At 38.2% G+C, this 27603-nt stretch overlaps 1 protein-coding gene across 6 annotated transcripts; it reads right to left on the reverse strand.

The window, feature by feature from the left end:
• Positions 1–2155: 2155 nt before the first annotated feature.
• ALG8 (ALG8 alpha-1,3-glucosyltransferase) lies at positions 2156–27553 on the reverse strand. 6 transcript variants are annotated; one of them, XM_064492746.1, is made up of 13 exons: positions 27453–27553; positions 23613–23691; positions 17481–17674; positions 15847–15956; positions 14780–14847; positions 11415–11541; positions 11018–11121; positions 10105–10225; positions 7692–7831; positions 6145–6284; positions 4708–4805; positions 4334–4406; positions 2156–2775 (listed from the first exon to the last, which is right to left on the reverse strand). In XM_064492746.1, exons 3-13 carry the CDS (start codon positions 17582–17584, stop codon positions 2544–2546), a joined length of 1317 nt encoding a protein of 438 aa, XP_064348816.1. In that variant the 5' UTR covers positions 17585–17674; positions 23613–23691; positions 27453–27553; the 3' UTR covers positions 2156–2543. The 6 variants fall into 6 exon arrangements, with proteins under 6 accessions (XP_064348816.1, XP_064348817.1, XP_010988406.2 ...); XM_064492747.1 differs by having other exon boundaries at positions 6145–6250; positions 7692–7790; positions 27418–27551; XM_010990104.3 differs by having other exon boundaries at positions 27418–27551.
• Positions 27554–27603: the final 50 nt, after the last annotated feature.

A 27603-nucleotide genomic window follows, 5' to 3' on the forward strand; every position in this document is an offset into this window, starting at 1 on the left:
CTCTACCTAGGAAAAGATACAATGACCAAGAATACCAAGTCCCTCCTATGTTTCTCTTTTCCTTCCTCTTGTTAAATTTTGGTACACTGCATATAAACAGCAGGTAAAAAATGAATTTTTATATACCTTATTAGTTCAGATTTTTATATTAACCATAGCTTGTTGTTGATTTAATTCTAGATATCAAAACATTTTGAAGTAACACTTTCATTTATTTAGTTAACTGCTTAAACCTAGGAATTTGTTGTTGAAAACTACTCACATCTCTGCAAAGCTTAAATACATGAATACAAACTATAGTGCTTGGGAGAGTCCTGGGCTGTAGGGAGGAAGTCCGGTTTCTAGTCTGTGTTGGCACCAAGCAGCTATACCTCAATCTCTGGAGCCGTTTCCCTCCTGGTAATATAAGGGGCTGATTGCTTTAAAGAGTTTATTTAGACTTTGAACTCTTAAACAAAAACTTACATGAAACCTAACATTTGAAAAAGGTCACAGCGTATTTGCTTTGGTGGAAGATGGGACAGGGCCCTGAGCCTCTGAGGCAGCTCTCAAGAACTACCAGGGCTCTGCAGAACATTCTGGAAATCTCTGCATCAAATGAGTTCTTCCAGTTCTGACATCGCATTACGCTGACAGTAACAACCTACAAAGTATTATTAAAATTGGTCTTGTTGAAATGCATCCAAATTCATCTTGTTTTTGGGTTTGCATACCACTTGGCAAAGATGTGAGGAACTACCTTGGGTCCTAACGCTGTAAACTAGTAAACATTTAGATTTTAATCATGACCTGTGTGCTGTGCTTCTTTCATTCAACTGTGCCAAACACTGTCAAGACAAGTGTGGTCTCTGCTCTCAAATTGTTATTAAAGTCTCCTGGGAAAACAGATGAACAAGCAAGTATTACAGCCGTTCATGGTAGACGTAGACCCTTGGCATGGGAGCATGTGGTGGGGTGCTCAGCTCTGGGGGAGGGGGAGGAAAGGATTCACAGATGGGAGGATATAGCTCAAGTGGTATAGCTAAGCATGCATTCTACCATTCCTGGATTCAATCCCCAGTACCTCCGCTAAGAATAAATAAATAAACCTAATTACCTCCCCCTGCCAAAAAAAAAATACATGTATCAAATATTTATTGAACACTCAGTATGAGTCAGGCAGAGTTCTAAATTTTTTGTGATCATTTTAGAGATGAAGACATTGAAGCAAAGGATAGTTAAATAACTTGGCTACAGATTAAAAAATCACGGAAGCAGAATTTAAAATCAGGCTGAGTGACTCTAGGGCCCTACTCTTAATCACTACACTGTAGTGCCTTTATATTTATAGATATGGTAGCAGTTAAGTTGAATCTTGAACTAGTGCAGACAGTCAGATGATAGGGTAAGAAAGTCCACAGCGGGAGGAAAGAGAGGAAGTGGCAGGAATGAAAGGAAGCAGAGGTACAAAGCACCACGGCACACGGAGAATTCCAAGTTGTTAGGACAGCTGGAACCCAGGGTGCGAGGGGGGCCGTGGTGAGGGGAACAGGCTCTAGGGGCCGTGCTTCCCTCCCCTTTGGCAAAACTCTCCATTGTTACCCCTGAATGAGACTCAGAAGTCTGGGGAAAGAGTGAATTTAAGAGACGGGATGGCTGGATCAGCATCCTGGGGTTCCACTGACCTTGGGCCCTGATCTTAGGGGATAAGGGCAAATAGAAGGTGTGAACATTCCTAGGGTCAGCCAGATAAAGGTTGGCTGAATTTGGTTGTGCAGCAGATAGTAGGCAAGCTGGGGTCCTGGATGAAGAGTAGGAGGTACTTTTAAGGTAGGGAGAGGACAAGACCCGGCTGCAAAAAACACCTAAGTTTGTTCATGTGAGGAAAAGTTTGAGAAGGAGCAGCCTTATCAAAATCGCAGTGCTGGCTTTTTGAATAAACGAACTGTACAAGATGTCCTTAACACAACGTAAGAATAGATGTGGTTTATAGTCTCTGCTGACAGGCCAAACAGTTCATTAAACATTCTCCCTGGCTTTGTGAGTATTGTCGATGTATAATTTCAATGAAAAAAAAATCTCCTGGAACAAGGTGTCCAGAATGGGGACAGTGCACACGGTCTGCTTGTGTGTACACCAATAGGAAAATGTAGGAGCTGGTTAATGATCCAAAAAATTTTTGTGCAGAAATACAAAATGATATTTTATTTATATTTCCCTTAGCACAAGATTCTAATTAGGCTTTATCACCTGACAATGGTTATCATAGGCTACAGATAATCATGCTGTTGCCCAGAGCAAGCACAGCAGTCTGAGTGATCTCAGACAATTTTAACAAGGGAAGGCGAGATCTGTTTCAGATGTGTTTCACTGCTTATGGAGGACAAGTGGCTTCTCACCATGGTGACAATCAGGTTGCTAGGCTGGGCAAGGCCAAGTTTAGAAGAATGGTCCTCAAACAGATCTATTGAAATGAATGGTTCATGCCACCAGCAACTTTCTTCAAGTTCTGATTAATTTCCCATGAAATAATTGCTTGGAATGCATCCAAGCAGCTCCTTTACTCATTGCTTCTTTGTCTTGCCGACAGGAGGGTCACTCAATACTGAAACATACAGTCTGAACCAAGCATATGTGATGCCCACTGCACAATACACTGAGGTCAGTAACAAAGGGATAAAGGGGTACTTCAGCTTCCAGGAGGTGAAAGGGAATACGAATTCACAGAAGACTTCCAGAGGCCCCAGGCCAAGGAGGTAGAAAGTTTCCATCCAATTAAAAAGAGGTTTTTCTTTTCTGAAGAAAAAAGGAGAGAGAAGTCTGATTTTAGATGAGTCATTCTGATTTTGCAAACATTTCTCAGCTAAAGCTTCCCACCTGCCCTGTCTTGATGTGAAGTACAGCTAAAGCCAGAGTCAAAAGAATGCATTAAATTTCACATTTAGAAAACAGTGATAATGATATACCATTACATTATCTCAATGATCCAGTTACCCAGTCATCATCTATGCTGTCACCTAGCTGAAGTTGCTGAGGGAGAATTAGCTATGTATTCGGAAGAGGAAAGAGGCCTGGATACTGTGATATTTGAATAAGAATATGGTGAACAATACATCACTTTTTGTTTTGGTAAAATAATGTAAAATTTGCTATTTTAACCATTTTTAAGTATATAATTCAGTAGTATTAAGTATACTGACAATGTTGTACAATATTTACCACTATCCACTTTCAAAACATTTTCACTGCCCTGAAAAGTATCTCTGGAAATATTAAGCAATAATAACTCCCTATCCACCATCACCACTACCCTCACCGGTCCCCATAACTACTAATCTACTTTCTGTCTCTAACAATTTGCCTATTATGCTAGATATTTCATATAAACGAAATCATACAATATTTGTACAAAAGGTCTGGCTTATTTCACTTAGCCTAAGTTTTCAAGATTCATCCATGCTGTAGTACATAGCAGAGTGCCATTCCTCTTTCTGGCTGAGTAATATTCCATTGTGTGCGCGCATATGTATACACACACACACACAGATTATTTTGCTTATCCATTCACTTTTTTTTTTTGAGTTTTTTTATTTGTTTTTTATTTTGGGGGGAGGTAATTAGGTTTAAATATTTAGTTTAGTGGAGGTGCTGGGGATTTAACTCAGGACCTTGTGCATGCTAGGCATGCACTCTACCACTGAGCTATACCCTCCCTCCATTCACTTGTTCCTGGACATTCGGGTTGTTTCTACCTTTTGGCTACCATGAATAAAACTATAGTGAACATTGGTGCATTAGTATCTGTTTGAGTCCCCATTTTCAATTCTTCAGGATGTATACTTAAGAGTGGAATTGCTGGGTCATATGGTTATAATTGAGTTTAATATAATTAAGTATATGAGGTTTTAGGAACATAATCAGATATAAATCATAAGCAAGCTTTAAAAAATTATACAGATATCATTACACAAAGTTTAGAAAAGAAAAAAATTCCACTCATAATTCTAAGAAATGTAAGAATTCTTACATATCTTTTAGCTTCATGCTTCTGTATTTATGTGATAGTTTTACTCGTAATGCATATTTTACATTTCATTTTTTAGTTTTGATATAAGGTTTTAATTTAAGGTAGGTAGTCCCTCCTCAAATATTCCCCCAAACTAAAGCCAAGAACTATGCTGTCATGTCAGAGTGACAGGATATGGGTAATTTCTCCCTCTGTCTGCTGATATTTTGCAATGTTGTTATATTCACATTAAAACTTAAAAAATAAAACTTAAAAGGCTTATCAACCACTTAAGAGTAAACATTTCACAAGCATAAATATAATTTTAAATGTAGTTTTTTAGATTACCTGAATAGAGTCTTCAGTGAGGAAATACTATAGATGGTAAACAATAGCATGAGTAAGATTTTAATGGGAAGTTCTGTTAAAAGAATAAAAAAGTACATATGATGATTTAGTTGATAAGAGGAAGGTTTATAATACTAAAGGCAATATAATCACACTGACACAGCTTTTAATGCTTTTTGAGCTTAACGATGCATTTTTGTGATATATAAAGATATTGAGAATTAGGGACATACTGGAGGTTTTATTTAAGAGAACGGATGAGCTTTCTTTTTCTATGAGATTTAAGGTGGTTTAAATCAGACAGTATTGATCTCTAGGCTCTGATGAAAAGGCCATGGCAACCAAATAGATCCCTCTAAAAATAAGCTGTTTACCTGGTGCAGTGAAGAGCAGAGGGAAGAGGGAATAATGTCCTGTTGTGGTCAGAATCAGAAAAATCGAAGCATCTCCTGCTTTTCCCACAGACAAAAGGCTAAAAATAAAAATTCTTATAGTAATTCCTTAAAACAACAAATGAAACTTACACTTGCAAGTAGCTGGAATAACCTATATCTATTATTATTTCTAGAATTGGCTTATGCATAAAAATAACATACTGATTTCTGCTGTAGTTCAATTCAATTGAGAATATTAATTTTTTTAGTGGGAAACTTTAAGCAATTCATAGAAGAGTGTACCACGCTGAATAAGGGAATATTCAAAAAAGAACTACCTCTCTGAGTAACCGTCTCTTCAAAGAAAGGGATATTGTGGGATTGGGAGCTGCCTAGTGGTGGTAGCCAGGGAAACAGGACTTGGAGATTTATTTCCAACTCTATAGATCTTCTCTTGGACAATGCCCCACACCTGCTGGGGTTCAGTAAGAATTCTAACTGAAGACACTAGAAGTTTTGCTCTGTTGTTTTTTTTTAAATTTTGAAACTGCAATCTGCTAAATGAAACCAGACAAGCCATATATTGACCTGACATATTTGTTTAATATTCGTTCAGAGGTTAAATGATTTCTCTTCAGGATTTAACAAAAATCTTAAGATAAAGGCTAATTCTATTACCATCTATCTAATTGGATTTCAATTGTATTATAAAATGGACACCACTGCATTTTAAATGCCCACCCCCCTCTTGTTTTTGAGCACGACAGTGAAAAGATCTTAAGATTCAACATAAGATTCAGGTTTAAGTCCTAACGCTGCTACTTGCTAGCTGTGTGACTTTAGACAAGTCATTTAAACTCTGAGCCCCAGTTTCTGAAGATGTTAAGAGAGGGAGTGACATCTATTTATCTTAATTATTTTAAAGGTTGTTTTGAGGCTCAAAAGAAAGAATACAAAACAAAACAACCCCCCCAAAACCAAACAACAAAAACAGTTCTGAAAAATCTGATGTGCTGTACATATATTAGGTATTATTCCATAATGGACTCAATCTTTACTTGAACTAACAACTCTTAACAAGGCACTGTGAGACCTTATTTTCATAGGTGTGATGACACCAAAACCCATGCTTTTTCCAAATTATGTTGCCATTCGATATCCAGAAGCAAGGGCCTGGTATCATGGTTCTTAATCAGTTTAGTACCCCTTACCCAAAACTTCAGGAACAATACAGGCAGTTTGCATACCTGAGAACCTTCATGGGTGCAAGGATCCCAAGTTAAGCATTTCTGTCCTGTCCTGGTATAAATCTGTTCCCATACATCTTCGCCTTTGCCTATCCCACTGAACATGTCAAGAAGGGACAGATCAATTGGAAAACAATAGGATCACAGTGAAATATGCCAGAAATGCTAACTGACTGAGCTATCAGCTTACCTCATTGGGAGAACTGCTAGGAGTATGGCTTTTTCATGGACATGCCACCCAAACATGAAGGAGCTCAAGGCACAAAGAATTAGACATCGGAGAAAGCCTCTGGGCCCTTGAGGTTTAAACCAAAGACAGAAAATAGAGGGCTAGAAACAATAGGCAAAGATAAAACTTCAGTATCATTTAAAATAGTCTTTAACAAAACATTGTTCAGGTGAATATAACTTACATCATCTCTGAAAAACAGATCTTACGACTATTCTCCATTAAACTGGGATAATTCATCACTTTGTGAATAGCCCACCAAATGTTAACATAAAAACTACTACTCAGGAAAAAAAGGCATTTGGGCATACATATTTAACTCAGTACAATTAATTCTATTCATCAAAATTAATAAGAAATGATAATTAAGTTCCAGAATATCCATTATAACCCCTTATATACATCTTCATAATTAGTTATTTAATAGTCACTGAACCTATTAGGTCAACCTACAAAAGTTCATCGATATTTGGGGGCTAATAATAAGTTAGATCTTAGCATATTAAAAATACCTAACTTTGTGGGCTGGAGTGTAACTTACAACAAAACCATCACCTTCCACATGCAGCCTACAAGGCTGAAGTTTTAATTTGATTTATTTATTTTTCTTATTTTTTTGTGGGGGGAGGTAATTAGGTTTCTATACCCTCCTCTCCTAGAGGCTGAAGTTTTAGAAAAAAAGTTTTAACCTCAGTTAGACCATGTGAATAAGTAGGCCAACAGAGCTTAATTACCTACCAGTACTGCCACGTAATTACGTGTGGTCAGGTGTCTTGTGAATAGGCTTGATCATTTAGAAACCAAAATTAAAACTGAGTATAACTAGAGGGGAGGGGTACAGCTCAGCAGCAGAGCGTGTGCTTAGCACACACGAGGTCCCAGATTCAATCCCCAGTACCTCCATTTAAAAAACAAAAAACTGAGTATAATTATAGATAGGATTGAGTTATTTATACTAAATTCTACTAAAATTATATCATGAAATTGAAGGCATCATGGTCACTAACAAAACCAACTATCAATGGCGCCTATAATAGCATCTGATTCATATTAGATTCTTATCTGATGCTCAAACAGGAATTGTTGAGTCTCTCAAGTCATTATTACTATCAAGACAAAATATCCATGCAGTTCAGACAAATTTGGATTTTGATCAGTTAGCCATGATGGAAACAAAAACCTGTTGTCCCTACTACATTATCCTCTTTCTCAATGGTGTGGTCCAAGCTCCCTCCTCCCTGGGCTTTTCTTTCTTCTTCATCCGAAGGTGAACAGATGGCCTAATACCCTCTGGCGAGAACCACTCTCACAGAGGCTTCACTCGTAATCCTTCCTTACAGTGTTCACAGTTACCCTAAGAATTGCTAGGACATGCCTTAATCTGCAGCAGGATGACAGCCATGGAATTTACCCTACAGCTGGAAAAACTTGAAAGTTGAAATTCAACCAGCCACAGAAAAGAAAAGCAGGGAAAACTCAAGAAATGAGTACCATGTGTGAATTCTTACCAAGATGGCGATCAGAGTGCAGATGAGAGTGGCCAAGGGAGTCACCGAGGGAAGGACTGTGTGCTGGAACTGCTGAACCAAACCGCTTGTCATCGAGGCCTTGGGAACCTTGTTGGGGTCAAGAAGTTTCAGCTCTAAACCTACAGAGTAAACAGACATTTTATTTTGTTTTGTTTTATCATGGGCACACCATATTTTACCAATCAAGTCCTTGAGAAAAAAAAAATAAGCTATTAAATCTTATGACTGCTTCAAGGTCAAGATTTCATTAACTCAATCCTGCACTATTCTACCTAAGATGCTGCTGGTTTAGACTGCAGCTGTCTGCACTGGAGCAGGGAACCTTGCTGGCAGGCAGCTTGAATAGCAATCTGCTCTCACCTCTAAAATGAAGCAACCTTTCTCAAATATAGAAACCCCATGTCACACCCCAGCTTTGAATCTTTCCTTGCCTACAGGATAAAGTCCATATTCCTAAGCACAGCACCCAGTGTTTTCCACAAACTAGCCCCCTCCTACCTCTCCAGCCTCATCTAGTCCACACTTTGTTAAATGTGGCTTGTTCACAATGAACCAATGTACCACTCTGGACACCAGCATCCCTTTGCATAGACTACTCCCTTTGCTTAGAATGCCCTAGTCTCTTTGCGAAGTTGACTCCTAATTCACTTACTCATCTGAGAAAGCTCCTAATTCAAGAAATAAAGCTGATTTTCTTGTGGGCTAAGGTCTCTTACACATGTCTATATCTAGTATTCATCGCACTGTATCTGTTTATATATTCATTTCCTCTGCTATACTGGGTTCCTTAAAGGCAGGAACTATACTTCATTTCTATCCCCAGCACATAGGAGTTCAAGAAATACTTATTAAGTGAACAAAGTCTGAGGATAATGATGCAAGCCACAGCCCAAACAAACAAATAGGACAGTCAGGGACAGTCTGAGCACCTGAATGGCCCTGTCTAATGCCACTGAAAATTAGTGAAATGTGGGAAAGGTGTAGACTACCAAAATATTTTCTATTCATTCACCTCTTCCCTTTCCCCTTCAGCCTGTTGATTCTCTCCCATTCTCTCTCTCTTTTTAACTTTTTTTTGGTGGGGGGAGTGAGTGGGTAGGGAGGTAACTAGGTTTATTTATTTATTTATTTATAATGGAGGTACTGGGGATTGAACCCAGGACCTCATGCATGCTAAGTATGCGCTCTACCACTGAGCTATACCCTCCCCACCTTTGATTTTCTCATAAAGCTAATAACTATTGCCTGAACCATAGTTGCCTAACCTGCTACTGAATTTCCATGTATGACATCCTTGAGACAGATATACATGGTGAGATACAGCAGTTAAAGCAAGAGGTCCTTGTACCTCATACCATGCTGGTTGTTTAAAGCTTTTTTGAAATAGAAATGTTAAGGACTTAGTTTATAAGATGCCATACATTTCAAGGCTGGATTCACAGTAGGTGAGGGACAATACGAAATTATGATTTCCTACAAGTGCGTATCCAAAAATACTAACAGCAGCCAGCATGCATTAAGGAACTACCATGTGCCAAGGGCTTTGTAGCTGTTACCTTTAGCCCCCTGAGGCACAGAGAGATGGAGTTGCCTAAAGTCACACAACTAACAGGTGGAAGAATTGGACCCAGTTCTGCCTGGTTCCAAAGCCCCTGCTGATACCAAGCAATTCTTTATTGTTGCGTTTGTTTTTCACAACAGGTTTTTACATTCTTAAAGGTTGCAAACAAACAAACAGAACACCTTATGTAGCCTGCAAAGCCTAAAATATTTACTGTCAGTCCCATTACAGAAAAAGTTTGCCTACTCTTCTCTAGATCCTGCATTTTCCATCAAGCTAGGCTGTATTCACAAAGGAGAGTGTGAGTTGTTCCATAGTGAGTTATTTTCGGAACCATCAAAAGGTTAAGATTAACAAATTTCTTTTCATCACACCCCAGACTTAAAGCACATCCTAAGTTTTCCCTTTCTTCTCATCTTACGTTAAAATGCACGGTTATCAGTTCCCTTACTGGCTTAATATCCAGAGTCACAACTTACATATTCTTCTTCCCTGCTTCTTCACATTTTTAAGTTTAAAAGTAGGGCTATAACTGCTGAATAACATTTTACTTAAGGCAAAAATTCCCTTTTTAAAATGTCTATTTTTTTCCCCAAGGAAAGGATCAACAACCTCATTGCCACAAAGAGCTTTTATAAGGAACACAGTCTGTTTCCTGCACTGAAGCCTCAGTCCCGAGAACCACTCCCCCATTCATTCTGAAAGCTGAAATGCAGGACTAGAGAGCAAACAGTTCAGACACATTCAAAACACAAAGCAGGTTTTTCCATTTCTCAATGTGACTAGTCCTTTCAATATTCACAGTCTAAGTAGGAAGGCTTGCTACCATACCGATGACGGACAGCACTTTGTCCAAAGCACTGTACAACGCCCAGAAGTTTGGAGCCCAGTATGCATGGCAGAGGCCCCTCTTGAAAGGGAAGAGTCGGGAAAAGAGTTGAGGCAGTTGGTTCTGTTGAAAAGAGATTGAACAGTGATCAAGCTTTTCTAAATTCAAAAAGAGGACTAGGGTACTGTCTATGGCAGTGTGTAGAAAGTTATGAGGTCTGAGTTCCAGTCTTTTTCCCTTCAAGGAAGTAGTTGTGTGATCCTGAGCAGTTCACAGAACCTTTTTTGTCTGACCTTCTCATCTCTCTAGTGGGACAAGATATATCAAAGTACTTTGAACACCAGTCCAACACTATTATAAGTATAGAAAATGGAAGAATGTACAGGTGCAAAGGAGAACACAGACTGCAGCTTATTCAAGTCTACTGAAGAGAAGGGGACAGCAGGGGACACCTGACAAGACATGCAGTGTTTCCCAGGTTTAGCAGGAATTAAAGTTAGTTGAATTCAGTGTGAGGGAAGAAGGGAAAAAAGAAAAACATCTGTTGAAAATCTGTAACATTGTAGGCATTTCAGAATGTTTGCTGTCAGTGAAAAATTATGAAAGCACTGTATTGATTTTGGGGTTATAAGTAAATTATAACAAATAAACAAATTAGCAAATATGTAATCTGTGAATAATGATTATTAACTCTATGTAAGTGTGTGTTTCTGTGAGAGAGTTAAACATACAAATATATGCACATACATATTTAAATATGCACAAAAATATCTGAAAGAATACCATCCTATCTTTGGGGAGTCATACTGGGCAGGAGTATAAAAAGGAATAGTTTTATTTATTTTATATACTCCTGGCTTTATAATTTTTCCTTAACAACAACAAACATGTATTTATAACAAATAAAAGACTTACCAAGGCTAGAAAAGGACCCAACGATAGAGCAGAAACTAGGAAAACAATCAGTCCCAGGGAAATAAGACGGACAAAGCTGAAACTGTTCCATCGGATGGACCCATCTACAGAAAAGGAACATTATTATTAACCAGGAGCATGGAAAGCCATTACTTACAACCCCCGCCCCCACCCAGTATCTCCCATGATATAATTAGAAGTATCCCATGATAGTACACCAATCTTTATGATGTGGCAAGAGCAGAGAAATGTCAGAATGGGTATAGGGTTTATAGGATCAATAGCTGAGAGATACCTGTTGTGCCTCATAAAACCCTCTCACAAAGCAAGCCACCAAGTCAAGACAAAATAAAATGAAGAAAAGATACAATAAAATAAAACGATCAGTAAAACTTGCCTGGTTTATTTGCAGTGAAACAGTAAGATCGTAGCAAATATATACCGTAAGCTGGTGCTACATACAGGTAGATGTGCTTGAAATGCAGGAGAACAGCAAAGAGAAATGCTCCTTCCATATGCCTTTTCTAGGAGATTTAAAAGGGAAATATCAACTCAAAATTCAGGGTAAACTAAACAGTAATGCAGTAGCCTGGATTGGATCCTGGAACAGAAGAAGGGTATCAGTAGAAAAACTAGTGAGATCGGAGTGTAGCAGTGTTGGTTTCTTAGTCTTGATGGAATGTACCATAGCTACATAAGATGGTAACATTAGGGGAAAAAAGTGAGGGGGTACAGGAACTCTATTATCTTTGCAACTTTCCTGTAAATCTACAATTATTTTTAGAAATAAAGTCTATTAAAAAATAAAAAGCACTGGAGACTGGTTGCACAGCAATGTGAATATACTTACCACTACTGAACTGTACACTTAAAAATGTTTAAGATAAATAGGTGAGGGAAGGAAAGAAATAGGTGAGGGAGATTAAGAGGTACAAACTTCCAGGTGCAAAATAAATGAGTCATGGGTTTGAAATGTACGGTGTGGGGAATATAGTCAATTACTATGTCATATCTTAGTATGGTGACAGATCATAACTAGACTTACTGTGATCATTTTGAAATGGACAGAAATATTGAATCACTATGCTGGAACTAACAGTGTTGTAAAAAATTATTACTTCAAAAACAAACAAACTCATAGAAAAGAAGATCAGATTTGTGGTTACCACAGGCACGGAGGTGGGGGAGGAAGAACTGGATGAAGGTAGTCAAAAGGTCCAAACTTCCATTTATAAGCCCAATAAGTATTAGAGATGTAATGCACAACATGATAAATATAATTAACACTGCTGTATGTTATATATGAAAGTTGTTTAGAGAGTAAATCCTAAGAGTTTTCATTACAAAGAAAAACTTTTTTTTCTATTTCTTTAATTTTGTATGTATATGAGATGATGGATGTTCATTAAATTTACTGTGATAATCACTTCATACAGTGCGATATGCCAATTATATCTTGATAAAACGAAGAAAAAATGATTTAAGATGGTAAATTTTAAGTTATATGTATTTTACCACACTGAAAATAAAGTTTTAAAGATATACAGGCATATTTCATTTTTACTGAGTTTTGCTTTACTGTGCTTCGCAGATACTGTGTTTTTTACAAATTGAAGGTTTGTGGCAATCCTGCGTTGAACAAGTATCGACACCACTTCTCCAACAGCATTTGTTCACTTTGTGTCACATTGTGGTAATTCTTGAAGTATTTTAAACTTTTTCATTATTCATTCTATTTGTTTTGGTGATCTATGATCGGTGATCTTTGATGTTGCTACTAGGACTCACTGAAGGCTCAGACGATGGTTAGCATTTTTCAGCAATAAAGTATTTTTTAACTAAGGTATGTATATATTTCTTAAGACATAATGTTATTGCACACTTAACAGACTACAGTATAGTGTAGACATAACTTTTATATGCACTGGGAAACTAAAAAATTCATGTGACTCATTTTATTGTGACATTCACTTTATTGTGGTTGTCTGGAAATGAACCCATAATATCTCTGAGGTATGCCTGTATTCTGAAATACTTAACAAACGAAATATGATGTCTGGGATATATTTCAAAATAATACTCTGTGTGTGGGTTTAGATCACTGTCCTATTTTCTCCACTTTTGTATATAATTCAAATTTTCTATAATAAAAGGTTTTAAATATTCAGGCAAATATTCTACATGCAATATAAAAAGAACACAGGCAAGTAACTTCAGCTACTTTTTATACTGAGACTAGTGGGTTCATAAGTTCATTATTTCAATAAACATTTAAGTACTAAGGTTGATGCTGAGCTACAGATACATCATCATAACGACATACTACAAATTCTCCCTAAGGAACTAAAAAGCCCAGAGAATTCAATCACCCTTACCCCCTTACAGTTATACAATAGTTGAAGTTGATTTCCAGAGAGGATCTGGGAATGAGACTATGAATGATTACACACAAAGTTATGCTAGCAAAGAACCACTTAAATCTTATGTTACATATCAGGTAACATAAAGTGCAATTAGGCTGAAGGCACCAAGTAGTACTTCATCTAACAAACTACTCAGGAGAATTAAAGGCACTCTGATTTAGGAGAAAAACAAACAACCGACTTGACTGTAACTAAAGAAGTCTGAATTCTACCTACCTCACAGGAATTTTGGAAGGATCAAATAAGATAATGGTCCTGAGGTTCAGCAAAGAATCTGCCAAAGGGACCATGAGAGGCCAGGTTCCTCCTTTCACTGCCTCATCAGGTATGGTCTAGAATAGATGAGTTAGGAATGATAAGGAAAAAGAATGGGATGCTTCCGAACTGTCCACCAGTTTTATTATTTATCTAAGATTCAGAGAAAGTCTAGCTGGTTCTATAGCTAAACTTCAGTTCATTTGTTCAACAACCATCCAACATTCATTCATTGAACAAGTATGTTTTATGTACTGTGTGACTTCTTATGGTTAAAAGAAAAAAAACTTATCCAGATATTTATCATTGACAAAGAACTTTATATATTGAATTTGATCTTTCCAAAGTCCCTATGAGGTAGACAGCCCCACTTTACAAAAACAATGTATTAAGGGGTAAATTTTATTTTACAGATGAGAAAACAGGCTGAGAGGGTTGAATGCGTTGCTTTGGGTTAATGGTTCCCAAATCAGATGGTGTACTAAAATTCCCTGGAGATTCCTAAAACCCAATCCCAGAGATTCTGATTCAGTGTACAGAAGAGTATCCCAGAAATCTGAATTACCTGATTTCCTCCCCTATTATCTTAACAACTTCACAGAATAGTTGTGAGGTTTACTCAGTAAGGTACTGGGTATAATGTATCTAACCTGAAGCAGCCAACGCATTTGAATAACCCTGACTGAGTCACACAGCTTACTAGGTTATTTAGGACTTCAACCCAGGTCTTCTGATTCCAGATTCCATACTTTCAAATATATAATGCTACATGCTTCTGATGGTCAAGGACCCACCATCACAGTTAGTACATTGTATAAACTGCTGAAGATTTCATTCCTAGATAAACGACCCCAACCAAATATAGAAACTCAGGTTTATTTCAGGCCTGCCACACTCTTAACAAGTTTGTAAAATGAAGAAAATTATTGTCAAAAGAGAAGACAGAATTGTGAAAAATACTCAATGAAAGTGTCTGTAGCACTTGGCAACTCAAAAAGGTCAAATAAATTTACTCATCACCCACTATGCTGTTGCCTTTAAAGCTAAAAACCAAACTAATATAATTAACCTATTTTGTGTTTACCTGAAATAATCGTGCAATGGAGAGTAGCATTAATCCAGATAAAAAACCATTGTACTGGAAATGAATATCTGGACTCAGGTTAAGGAAAGAAAACAGAAGATACCAAAATTACAATGAACTGTGTCAGCAGACTGAGTATAAAAACTGCAAATGCTTTCTTTGTAGGTAAATTAAAGACAAAAATATTACTACCAGTTTGGATTTTTCATGAAAGTGTTTTCTATGAACAGTCAAATCCTGGACAAACTCTTATTAAATTACAATTTATATTTAAGAAGAAGACCAGGAAACTTTCCTGTTTTCTCTATTTTGAAGATCCAGCAGCTAAAGGGGAAGTGTTTTGTTTTCTTTTTTAGAATCAGAAGGAAAAGGAAGGGACCTAACAGCTATCGAAGGCCACTGCACGCAGCGCTCCATTGTCTATAGCACATGTACAAGGACCCTGTGACGTAGTCAGAGCTCAGAGCATTGATCTACTCATGGCCCAATGCTACTTGGATGACGTGACTGAGATTTGAGTCCTGGTCAGACTGAAACTAAAGTCTGAGTGTTTTCCTCCATACCGGGCTACCTCTATGAAAACTGTAGAAATTAGCATTTTATCTTTAGGATTTCAGTTACACTCAGACACTCTGGATTTAAGAACTTTGCCTATTAATATGTGGTAAGCCAAGATGGTGGAAAAGCATGAAGGCCCATCTGTTTCCATATGCAACACTGTGATATGTCTTTTCATAAAAAAGGTGTTTAGAATAATGTGTTATAAAACTACTTAAGGCATGTGATTAGATTAATCTAAAGACAGTTAATAAGTCCCAATATATTGCTTTACTGGCAGTTTAACTGGTTCTTGAACAACACCACTAACTCTTTAGGGACAAGGTGCTCTAACAACCAGAGTCTGGTAAAGCTGAGCAGAGACCACAGTTTGGGGAACTGACTAATCCACCCCACATCCATTTTCAAAAGCAGCTCATGTTTTGGAGTCACCATGATAGAAAGAATTAATCTTATACTTAGTATATATCAAATAAATAAGGAAACAATACATAGAATGTCAAGGATACGGTCTACAATTAACAACCCGAAGTTCCACAGCAGTAATACTGATAGAATGAACTTTGGCTTCTCAGTAAGTTCTTTGCCTGCTTTTTTCCCTTCAATGCATTTACAGCACCTATATTGGAACACCAGGAAAAAATCAGAAACAACTTTAATATTCATTAGAACATCACAGTACTTCTCTAGAGTACACTCTGATGTACTCTGATGCATTTTATTAGCCATTCTTGATAAACTGTCCATGTCATTTTTTTAATGTGAAACTATTATTTTGAAAATGAATTATTAAAGCAACATTCAGGTTGAATAGCAGTTGGATAACTCAGGTTTATATCAATCCAAAAATATGAAGGCCAGAAAAAAAAAAAAAGGGTGAAGAAAAAGATGGAGGAATGAAGGAGAGAAAAAAATGAAGGAAATAAAACTATGGAGTGCTCAGTGCATGCTAAATGCTTTCCTTTGGAATATTATGTTTACTTCTCAACGACCATGGGAAGTTGTTTTCTTCTCAAAAAGGAGGAAACAGACACTAAGAGAATTTCTTATAGCCCTTCAATATGATTGCACCCAAATCACAGCTTTAATTTTGCCAGTTATTAATAGAGAGGGAAAAAAAAGGCAATGGAGTCCTGTTCTGGTGACACTGACAACTTTCCAATTAAAGAGCCCTTCGGTGACACCTGTATACACTTTCCTTGGGAGCATGAGGTCAAACATTTCTGAGTTAAAAGGAATACATCACCTTCCCTTCCAACTCCTGCCAGGACATAAACAAGGCTGAAGGTTAGAGTGCCAAACAGCAGTTATTCCATGAAAATGAGAAGGGGGTTAAAACATTCTCAAGGGACTCTTTCCTAAATGGGACAAAAGTTCAGTTTGGTCTCACAAACAGAAATTATCTATTTATGACAAGGGTCACTAAATTGACACCAGTTTACTGCTCTGTCACAATCATACAGCAGACTTAAGTATTGGGACAGAATGGAAACTAGCATTAACTGGGAACTCACTGCTTGGAAATCACTGTGCAAAACATTTTATGTATGTGTAGTCAAAAAACTTTAATTTATAAGTAAAATATGCGAAATATAAAAACATAAAATATAAACATAACTTAAAATTAGTGATGAGTCTTCATGAAGGAAAGAATCCAGAGACTATAACTAAAAGCATTCAATAAGATTTGAATTTACTAGACTGCAAACTCCATTGAAGGTTAGCACAATGCATATGTGAACATGAGTGCGCATGTGCTGTATGTATGTGTGTGTATCCCAAAAAATATGGGAGGTCACGGAAGCCCCTGGTGGCCTGCTACAGGGAAGGAAAGGAAAGCACGTAGAGCCATTTGGGGCAGGAGAAATGGTCCTGGAACTCTACTTGGGGCTATTTTTCACAACATTCACAATCTCTTGTTCTGCCTCTACCTTGTAACCCTACCTTACTCCACATTTTCTTCCACAAGATTTAGCTAGACTGCTTGCTGTAATTACTCATTGTGCAATTTAAAACACAACACAGTTTTGAATTATTCTAGCATTTGCTATTATATGAACTTTGTTTCCCCTAGATGAGGGACAAGTTAATACTATAATATTTCTTCAACACCTTCTACATGAAATGACATTCTCAGACTTACTCATAGACAGCATACACAAAGAGTGCATCTGTAAAGATGACAGAAAATCTCTGGAAGAGTAAGGTCCTTGAGCTGGAGTAATTCAGATTATGGACATTCAGCATCTCTTGATCGAAATATTTGGCAACATGTGACAGGGCATACTCAAACCATGCAAAAAAGGGAGGGTAGTCCAAGGTCCACTCTGAAGTTGCCTGTGGTAAAGACAGAAGATAGAATGTATCCTAAGTAACTGAATAAAAGAGGGTGCAAAGATTGAAAATTTTCATTCTTTGGTCTTTAAAAAAGCACATGAAATGATGAAATTACACTTAAAATATGTCATAAATAAAAAAATTTCTATGTTAAGACTGAGCAGAATGCCAAAACCTGTCTCCTAGGTTATTTAATACAGTCTTCAATTTCCTCAGAGTCAATTATACTTCAAAAGAAATTAATTTGAAACCTAATAATAATAAACTTGGTTACAACACAGTTCTTCTCATAAATATAAAAATGGACTTAAGGCATAACAAATGATTCACTCGCTTGGCTTGGGTTCAAGTTCTGTCCCAGAGACTCAATTTCCTTATCTGTAAAATGAGGCACTGTGAGGACTAAATAGATAATACATATTAAATACACTTATAAATGACAAAATGCTACACAAATGCTACTAATTTTTTGTTCCACTAGGTTATAAGATCCTTGAGAGCAGAAACCACACTGTCGTTTCTGTATCCTGAGCATTTAGTAAGTTCCTGGTATGTTAAGTACTGAATAATCATTAAATGAATGAACAATCACTAATGATTAAATAAAAATACAGATCATAAGAAAAACACAAACTTTGTATTAAAAATAAACTATATATACACTGTATGATACTGTATTTTGTTATTTTGTCCTAGTTTCTGCATTCATACAAGGATGGTAGTACCTACTTCATGAGCTATGTATTAAATTTTACATAAATATATAAAATACAATACATACACAGTATTAAACCAGATATAAACTATCAATACAAATTACTTATTATTAATATTTTAAAAATTACTATCCCCATAGCATGTCCTAAAACTAAACCTAGAAGAGCCAGGACAGTAATAATCTCCCTACTCTAGCTCTGTTACCCTTTTCGGTGGAAGACTTCTCTCCTTCTGGAAGTGCACAAAGGGTTCACTGGGTACTAACTAGGTGTCCACAGGCCTACTATTTAGGGTCTCTCTATGGTATTAAATGAGGCAAGAAAGACTCGAACTACCTGATAGCTGTTTGTTCATGGTAAAGATGAATGCAAACTTTAGGTCCCAACAAGTAGTAGTCTGTTTACTCCCACTGCAGGTATCAAATGCAAGCCTCAGACCTGAGGCCAACCCAGAGGCTCTCTGTCTAGGGTACTCAGGCTATGAACCCAACCACTAAATTCTCCTTTATGAAAAGTTCCTTCTCTAATACCAAAATCTCCAATGTGGGGTATAAACAAGATGAGCTACTGAACTGTGGAAAGAGAAATCAGAAATTTTATTTTTAATCTCATCCTTCTTAATTTCTATTTTTAAAAGTATATTGAGAGCAGTACCTTTATAATTTATAGATAAAGACATATTAGGTAGTGAATGCTCAAAAATGATTTCTTGCTACGGTATGGATATTAAAAAAAAGTCTAGAAATTACTATTCCACATAATTTCAAGAAATTCAAGATGAATTTAGACTTTATTAACATCTGTGGTTTCCAGCGACAGTTTCTACGTCAGAGCTTACCCTTAAAGAGTCATGGATTTTACTCGAAGTCTAAGAGATTTTCCTACCTTATTTGATTGACATATTTATTACCTTAAATAAAATGAGGAGGAGGAAGCATTAAAAGAACCGGGAGAAGGACCAGGTGCTGCCTGAGAGATGGTCACTTTTCCAAAACAAAGTGTCCCTGTCCTTCTCTTGCTATCCCCATCCCACAGATGCCCTCTATATGCTGCTCCTACTCCCCAGAAAGACTTCCCAAACCTAGCCCAGAAGGCCCTCCTGACTTCAGGGATTTCCATCTGGGGCCATCGTCTCACCTAAACAGCTTTTGGGAATCCAGGAAAGCTACTAGCTAATATCTCCTTCCCAAGTGAACAGTTCTGTCACTTAACTAAGACTTGGTAGAGCTGGGACTCAAATCTGGGTCTCCGGACTCCAAATCCTTTAGCTCCAGAAGCTACTATAATAGAGATATTTCTTCAGATACAAAAACTTCCAACCTCTACATATAAAGATACAAAAATTAATAAATAGAAACTTCAATTACAACAGAGTTGGGAGATCTGAACGGGGAGGTCTCAGGCCCTAGGAAGACAGCAGAGCCAACAGGAAGAACAGTCTCTTCTCTTCTTTCCTGCCAAGAGCTCAGCCAAGGAGAGACAGTCACAACTCAGCCAACAAAACAACATGGACTCTTTGTTTACTATAGCTCTCCCAACTTCCTTTTCCCCTCTTTAAAAGAGTTCTCCTTCCTGCGCTATGCAAGGACTTGCACGTGACTTGCTATGGTTGCAGGCCCTGAACTGCAATTTTCTGTTGATCCTGAATAAGTCCTTTTGCTGGAGAAATAACTAGAGTCTACTTGTTTTAGGTCAACAAAGATTCAAAACTAATGTGTTCATTCTATAAATATTTATTATCGGTCTTTTAAATGTCTTTCCCAATCAGTCTACCAATCAATTTAATCTGAGGCCACAGCAGAAAAGTAGGTTAGAAATTGCAGGTAAGGAGGGCTCTACAAAGAAATCCACTGTTCACATGTTCACTTTCCAGACCTGAGACATGTGCCTCCCCAGCCTTATTACTGAGAGCCTTCCTGACAATTGAGTTCTGAGGCTTGTTGATTTCTTTTGTTGTTATTACAGAGGAGGGCAGGAAGAACAAAGAAGAATGCTGTTATTAGAATCCCTTTAACATAAACCTCTTCTATCTAAAATAAACCAATAACAGGAGACAGCTCTGATTTAAACATAGTACTAGAAGTACTAAGATAAAAGATTGCAGTGAAAATTTTAGGAGTAAATGAGAACATCCAGAAAGAATTACAGAATTAAAATAAAAAGGGACCACAAAGAGAAGCCCAGAGGGGACCAGCTTTTCAAAGAGTATGCAGATAAAGAAGAGTTAGCAAAGGTGACTAAGGAATAGTCAGAGACAAAGTGGTGAGGGGGCGGGTGGACACTGCCTTTTGATGGTCATTATATTAATAATGCTAATTATTAATAACCTCTAATAATGTTTAATGAGCACGTTAGTTCTAAGTACTATGCTAAGTGCATCACACATTATATTCATTTCATCCTAATAATTATTATTATTTAATAGTTGGAGATGTTGAGGCTTTGAGAAGTCAAGCAGTTTGTCCACAGTTACCCAGCATAGGTATTAAGTGGCAGAGCTGAAAGTCAAACCCAGGCAGTCTGAAACCACAGCCCAAGCTCTTGACCACTAGGCCATACATGTTTCCTAACTGGTATGCATACATGCAAATGGAAATACCTTACACTAAAGTAATTACTTACAGTTCCTTAGCATTCCTATGAAATACTTGTGGTGTTATCATTTGAGAAGGAACTTTGTCAATTAGATCAGTTGCTCTTAAGCTTTTTCAGTACAAAGGCTATTCTGACCTGACCAAAAAACCCCAAAAGCAACAACAAACTCACAGAAAACTTTACAGGTTGTCTTAAAAACAAATCTCCCTAACAGCAGAATGCTGTTTTTGATCAAGACATTTCTGAGCTGATGTCTGTTTTTCATGAAGTATCACATACGAGTTAGTAAATAATACCAGAAGTAAAAATACAGACATGGTTTTTATAATAAAAAAGAATGGTTTGTATATTACCAGACACCTACACATCACCGATTATTCCTTTCCTCATAAACCATAAAATGTCAGGGAGAGACAGGATCTTAGAAATAATTCATTCAAAATCCTCATGGGCCAGGATGAGAAACTGTGGTGCAGAGAGATAAAATATATTTTTTGTGCTGCTACAGAGCCAGGCTTAGAATCCAATTTTCCCTCTTTTCAATTCAATGTTCTTTCAAAAAGGGTGTGGCAAATACTGTAATTCCCAATGTGTAATTTGGGAAACTCATTCCCCCCCCCCACCATTTTTCAGTTTTATTAGGTAGAATTGTTACAATTTGACTGCACATATACAAATATTGTATGTAAATACACATATATAATATACTGCACTTTTTTTTAGTTTGCATATATGTACTGATCATTGTTTCTAAGAACAGTTTAGAGTTTTAGCTTTTTAAACTTACATACTCATCAAAGGAATAAAGCCAATCACAAAAAAGAATCAACAGAATGCAGTAATCCAATCATAAAGGACAGTCAAATGTGCTTACACATATTCAAGAAATCAATCATCTAAGTTACAAATAGTAAGTAGTTCATTTGTCTTTTTTTTTTTTTTAAGATTTCATATATAAGTGATATCACATGGCATTTTTCTTTCTCTTTCTGACCCACTTCACTTAGAATGATGATATCCAGGTCCATCCATGCTGCTGCAAATGGCATTATTTTCTTTTTTATGGCTAAGTAGTATTCCATTGTGTGTGTATATATATTATATATATACCACATCTTTATCCAGTCATCTGTTGATGGAAACTTGGATTGTTTCCATGTCTTGGCTATTGTAAATTATGCTGATATGAACACTGGGGTGCATGTATCTTTTCAAATTTTATTTTTCTACAGGTATATGCCCAGCAGTGGGATTGCTGGATCACATGGTATGGGAAACTCATCCTGAAATAACGGGACTCCCTAACAGTGCCAGGGGCAGAACTGAGTGAAATCAACTCCTCCTAAAACCAAGTTCCCCTGCAGAGTTTAAGATTAACCTCTCTATCCAAAACTTTTTTCCCTTTCTTGTTCCACCCCTGCTCCCCTCAGGACTAAGGAGTATCAAAGAAAAGGGAGGACTGAAACTCAGCAGGACCCTGTAGGGGCCTACCCAGGTACAAGAACCTCCGTGTCCTCCACTTCTTGTTTGGCCTTCCAAAGAGCAAACTCAAGTAGTTAATGATTAAAACAATACAGTCACAGGACTCCTAGCTCCTCCTGAGGGATATAGGTAGCAATCTGACTCACATTATTATGGAACACAAGTTACTGTGCCGAACTGTGAGTCCAAACAAACCAAAATGTTTTATTTTGGAGCAGAGTAAGGTTTATTGCAGGGCCAAGAAGGAGAATGGTAGCTCATGCTCAAAAAACCCTGAACTTCCTAATGGTTTTCAGGGAGTTTTCACAGGGAAAATTTCGAGGGCTGCAGGGTGCATGATTTTCTTCTGATTGGTTTGTGGTGTGGTAACAGCATGGTGTTCCAGGAATCCTGTGCTCAGCCAGAACTTGCCATCCTCCCACCTGGATAGGGGCCTCAGTTCCAGCAGAACAACTCAAAGATAAGTATATCCCTTGAGAAGGAACCAGGACCTTGCTTTAATTGCTGCACTATTCTTTCTTGATTGCTCCTCCTTTGTTTCTGCATTCTGTTACTTCCCTGCTTAGCAACTGTTTGAATCTGCCTTTTGGAACTCAGGGAAGGTCTTAGAAGGCTGAATGAAGCCTATTTCCTACAAACAGGAAATGAGGAGAATGGCTAGGAAAGGATTTGCTCTGCAGAAACTAAGACCACCCCCCACCTAATGGAGGATGATGACTACGTGCTGACCATTAGCATACAGACCCCAGAATGGAACCAGAGATTGATGATTAAGATTTCCAAACCATGACCCTGTGACTCTCACCCCTACAGTTGTCTTTAAAAACCCTTGCCTGAGAGCCATTGGAGAGTTCAGGTCTTTCGAGCACTGGCTGCTCATTCTCCTTGCTTGACACCCTGCAATAAACACCATACTTTCCTTCACTATGAAGGAGTGAGAAGTAACCACAACCCAGAGCCAGTAGATTGGCTTTGGTGAATGCTGGGTGAGAGGGAGGACCCAAGTTTGGGAAAGAACACAGTTTTCATAAAGATTTATTCAACCTATGATCACAGGAAAAACTGTCTTAATACCAATAATACTTTATATGATTTCACCATCTTAAAAAAAAAATACAGCCAAAAAGGTGAAAATTAAAACTTACCTCATAATACCATTGTGATATTGGCAAACTGTGGGTGATAGCAAGCCAGTTTCGATGTACCTCAAAATCTGTGGAATGGCTACTCAAAACAATCAGATGAATAAAATGAGATTTCACAATATTTATCAATTTCACATGTCTAAAATTATCCTTTTAAATGGATCTATACCCCCTACATGGTCACAGCTCACTATCCTAAAAAGAAACAAGCAGGTATTACATAATCCTGAAACACCTCACTTACCTGGAGGCCAGATCTCCTTCTAGAAAAGCTGGGGAATCTACTAAGTGAAAAGGGTCTCTGCGTTATTTAAACGGCTGATCAAAAGCTCATACTTTTTCTTAAGGGAGGCCCTTAGGCTGTTGCTCAGAGGTGCCTTACTCTCCTTCACAAGCAATTCATTATCTGGAAATGCCTCACACACAAGCTGGATCTTCAAGGATGAGTAGTTCATCAGAGAAGGTAGGAAAAGGCCCCTGCCCTGCCTCTCCCAGGCCTCCAAATTCTGTTTACTGTTCCCCTTCTCACTATATATAAATATATCCAACCATCTCCCCTATAGGGGAGGAAAAATTTTTCCTTCTATCCTTCCAGGTTCTGTGCCTGGTCTAAGAATTAAATTGAAATAAGAAAGGAGGAAAAAAATAATTTTAATTACATACATATGTACAGCAGCCCTAAAAGATATATAAGATGAGACTCAAACGGTGACCAGATAATTGAGGCTTATCTACCATTCCGAGCTAAGGAAAGGGGTTGGGGTCTAGGGCTTCAAAGAAGGTGGAAGGTAATTCACAGAGGGGTGGAAGGTAATTCACAGAGGGGTGAAAAAGTGATCTCTGGTAATAGCTACCTTCCTGATACAGGCCCCCTTTCTAATGTAAGTTTCCCTTGAAAGTAACTTTCACTGTTTTCAAACCTTCTCTGCCTGCAGTTCCTCAAAATAAGCCCCCAAAATCCTATTTTGGGGTGGCATATTCTGCTACCCTTCACTCCTTTTTAGCAGAAGCTGACTTTTCTGTTTGCTCACTGCTATACTTCCCCTCCACTTGCCGAACTGCACCTGATATGGGGACAGGCTCAATACATTCTTGTCAAATTAACCACTCATCCAAGTCAATAACGAGTTCCACAACAAAACCCAATTTACGCTTTCTAGTGTTTTATACAACCTTTCCACAGTGACAACTCTCTCGTGAGTTTCCTAGCCAACCCCTTCCATGTCTCTTTCATGCCTTTCCATTGCAATATTCATCAAATGTTGATGCTTCTTTAGGCTGAGTTCTTAGTCCTCTTTTTATGCAGCTTACTCTGCTCTGGACAATCTTGTTCACATTTATTGCTTCCACTTTCAACTGTGTAATGATAACTCCCAAATCACAATATACAGCCTTGGTCTCTTTCCTGAGTTTGAGAGACATCTCTAACCTCCTGCTGACATTATCACCTGAATTTCCTACAGATTTCTCAAAATCATGATTCAGAACTGATATTATGACCTAGCAATTCCATTTCTAGGTACGTACTTGGATAGGAGCAAAAAATGGCACCTCTAAATGTTTCTCTTTGGCATGAGGATTAATTTAAGCTGATTATTTTTAAGAACCAGAAGACTCAGGAAGTCTTTCTTTTACATCCCTCTTAGCTGCCTAAAAAATTTATATAAAGGGCTTGTTCCCAGAATAGAGCTATCACCAGAGATATCTGCAAAGCATACGGGCCAGGTATGGTGGGGGGAACAGGGTAGGGCCTACAAATGAGAGTCCACTCTGTGTCTCACTGTCTCTGCATGGCCCAGCAAACACTTCTTTTGTTTTCCTTCCCTGTTAAGTCCTAAACTGGTATCTGCAACATCCTCTTTTGTCTTTAGCTGAAGATGGTATTGAAGGTGAGGACTTCAGCCATTTCGGCAAGTCACTCAATTCTCCTGGTTCTCGTCCATGTACATATTATTACACTTTTGTTTGATTTTGTCCTGTTAATCTGTCTTTGGTCAATTTGATACTTAGATCAGCCAGAAGAATTTGGCTAGAAGGGTAGAGGGAAATACATTCCTCCTCAACATACTCAATGGAATGCATACACATATGTTCACCCAAAGACACGTACTGGGTGTGTCTTCAGGCTTCCAATTACATGTCAGTTCCTCAGACCCTTCCTGACACCCAATCTAAATAAGTCTCCCTTGTTAGTCCCCCTACAGGAACCCAATCTTTTCCTTCATAACACTTAACACAAGGATAGTTCTGTAATTACATTTTGGCGCTGATTTGTCACTGGAACTGTTATCCTTACTAAACTACCCCCTTTATAGGGTTAGGGATCATATCCATTTTGTCCTCTCCTCTAGTACCTAGCCACAGTACCTGGTTCATAATAAAGCAGTTAGTAAACATTTTGGTGAATATTTCTGCATTTATCCTGTAGCTTCCCTCTCATATCCCAGGGGTTTCCAGTTTGAGAAGCACAACATTAACTACAACTATATGCATTTTAAATCCTGGACCAAGAGCAGTATTCAAAATAACAACCCTAAAGACACATTTCTAGGCTGAAGTAACTAAAGCAAAGAACATCATACTATATGCACAGTTTAAAAAAAAAAATCCCTTTCACTCTGATTTGAAAGGAATTTCTTACATTTTAGAAAGATTTTTCCAATTTGCTCTTAAAAGGAAAAGATGTTTCTTATTTGTTTTCAGTTTTGCAGAAAGTTCAACTGACCTTCTTTTCCCTGTAAATCATTTTGCTGAACCTATATATATTCTTCATTGCTTATATACACTTTAGGATGGACTTATATTCTACACATACAGCTCTTCCATACCCACCAAGAGGTCACTGAGAACTTGAACTAAAGGATACCAGTAAACCCTAAACTGGGAAGGGGGGTAGGGAGACCTGTAGTGAAGGGAGAAAAGGAATGAGGGGGGAAAAGTCAAGGGAGAATTAGGAAGGATGAACAGAAGGTGGATGCCAGTATTACTAAATTAATAAATACTGCACAACCATTGTATACACATTGCCACTTGGTGGTTGCTTCCTAGAGTTTTCATGCCTTCAGTCTTGGCCCTCCATCCTTGTCACACAATAGTCTAACACTGTGTGACCTGGCCACTGTCTACCTCATCCTGTGCCACTCTCCTTCTTTACTGATCTTCAGTCACGGGTCACTTCCTGTTCCTAAAATGCTGAGTTCTTTCCTACTAGAGGGCCTTTGCACTTACGCTTTCCTATGCCTGAACTACTTTTCACATTGCTTATTCTTTTTCAGATTTCAACTCAAACATCACCTCCCAAAAGAGGAGTGAAGTCTTGTCCGGGAATCCCTCTCTACTTCTTTTACAGATCATATCACAACCTGAAACTTCCCTGTTTGTCTCTCTGGCCCCCACTAACTCCACCCAAGGAAAGGACCAGAAATATCTTTCTCATCACTGAATCTCCAAGATTTAGGTAGAACAGTGCCTAGCACAGGAGGCAGCTCATAAAATCCGTATTGGCAGAATAAATGTTGGAGGTGGGTGTTGTTCATCTGCATAGTAAGGATGAGGATCCTGAGGCTCAGAAACATTAAAGTCTGACAGAGCCAGGCCTGACCCCAGCCATCCAGGACTATGATCTAGTGCTCAAGTGAAATAACAATCAAAAGGCGGAGAGGGAAGCATATCAAAGGCGAGCAGCGACCACACGAGTTCAAGTTCCCTTTCCTCCTCTCACCCAGGGGCATCCACGCTTCTCTCTCCCGCCCTGACCGACCGCATAGGCCTCCCAACCCAGCCCTTGGCCTTGCGGATCCCTTACTAGGTGGGGATGAGAAGGCATTTGAGGAGAGTCACCCCGAGCGCCAAAGCCGAAAACCAATTGCCAGCACCCGTCGCAACTCTGAGCGCCGCCATGGCTGTGGCGCCACCCACTTCCAACCAACTTCATCCACATCCGGGCTCCCGCGCATGCGGGGAAGACTCTCTGAGGCGGCGCGCGCGAGCT

Source organism: Camelus dromedarius, chromosome 12 (genome assembly GCF_036321535.1).
Source record: "Camelus dromedarius isolate mCamDro1 chromosome 12, mCamDro1.pat, whole genome shotgun sequence".
Classification (NCBI taxonomy): domain Eukaryota; kingdom Metazoa; phylum Chordata; class Mammalia; order Artiodactyla; family Camelidae; genus Camelus; species Camelus dromedarius.

Excerpts from the sequence above, each read along its gene's own strand:
- ALG8 (XM_010990104.3), bottom strand. The coding sequence starts at position 27,512 with ATGGCGGCGCTCAGAGTTGCGACGGGTGCTGGCAATTGGTTTTCGGCT. Across the intron at positions 4,806-6,144 it reads CTAGCAGTTCTCCCAATGAG|CCTTTTGTCTGTGGGAAAAG; the intron begins GTAAGCTGATAG and ends TTTTATTTTTAG. Across the intron at positions 4,407-4,707 it reads TCTGCTCTTCACTGCACCAG|AACTTCCCATTAAAATCTTA; the intron begins GTAAACAGCTTA and ends TTCTTTTAACAG.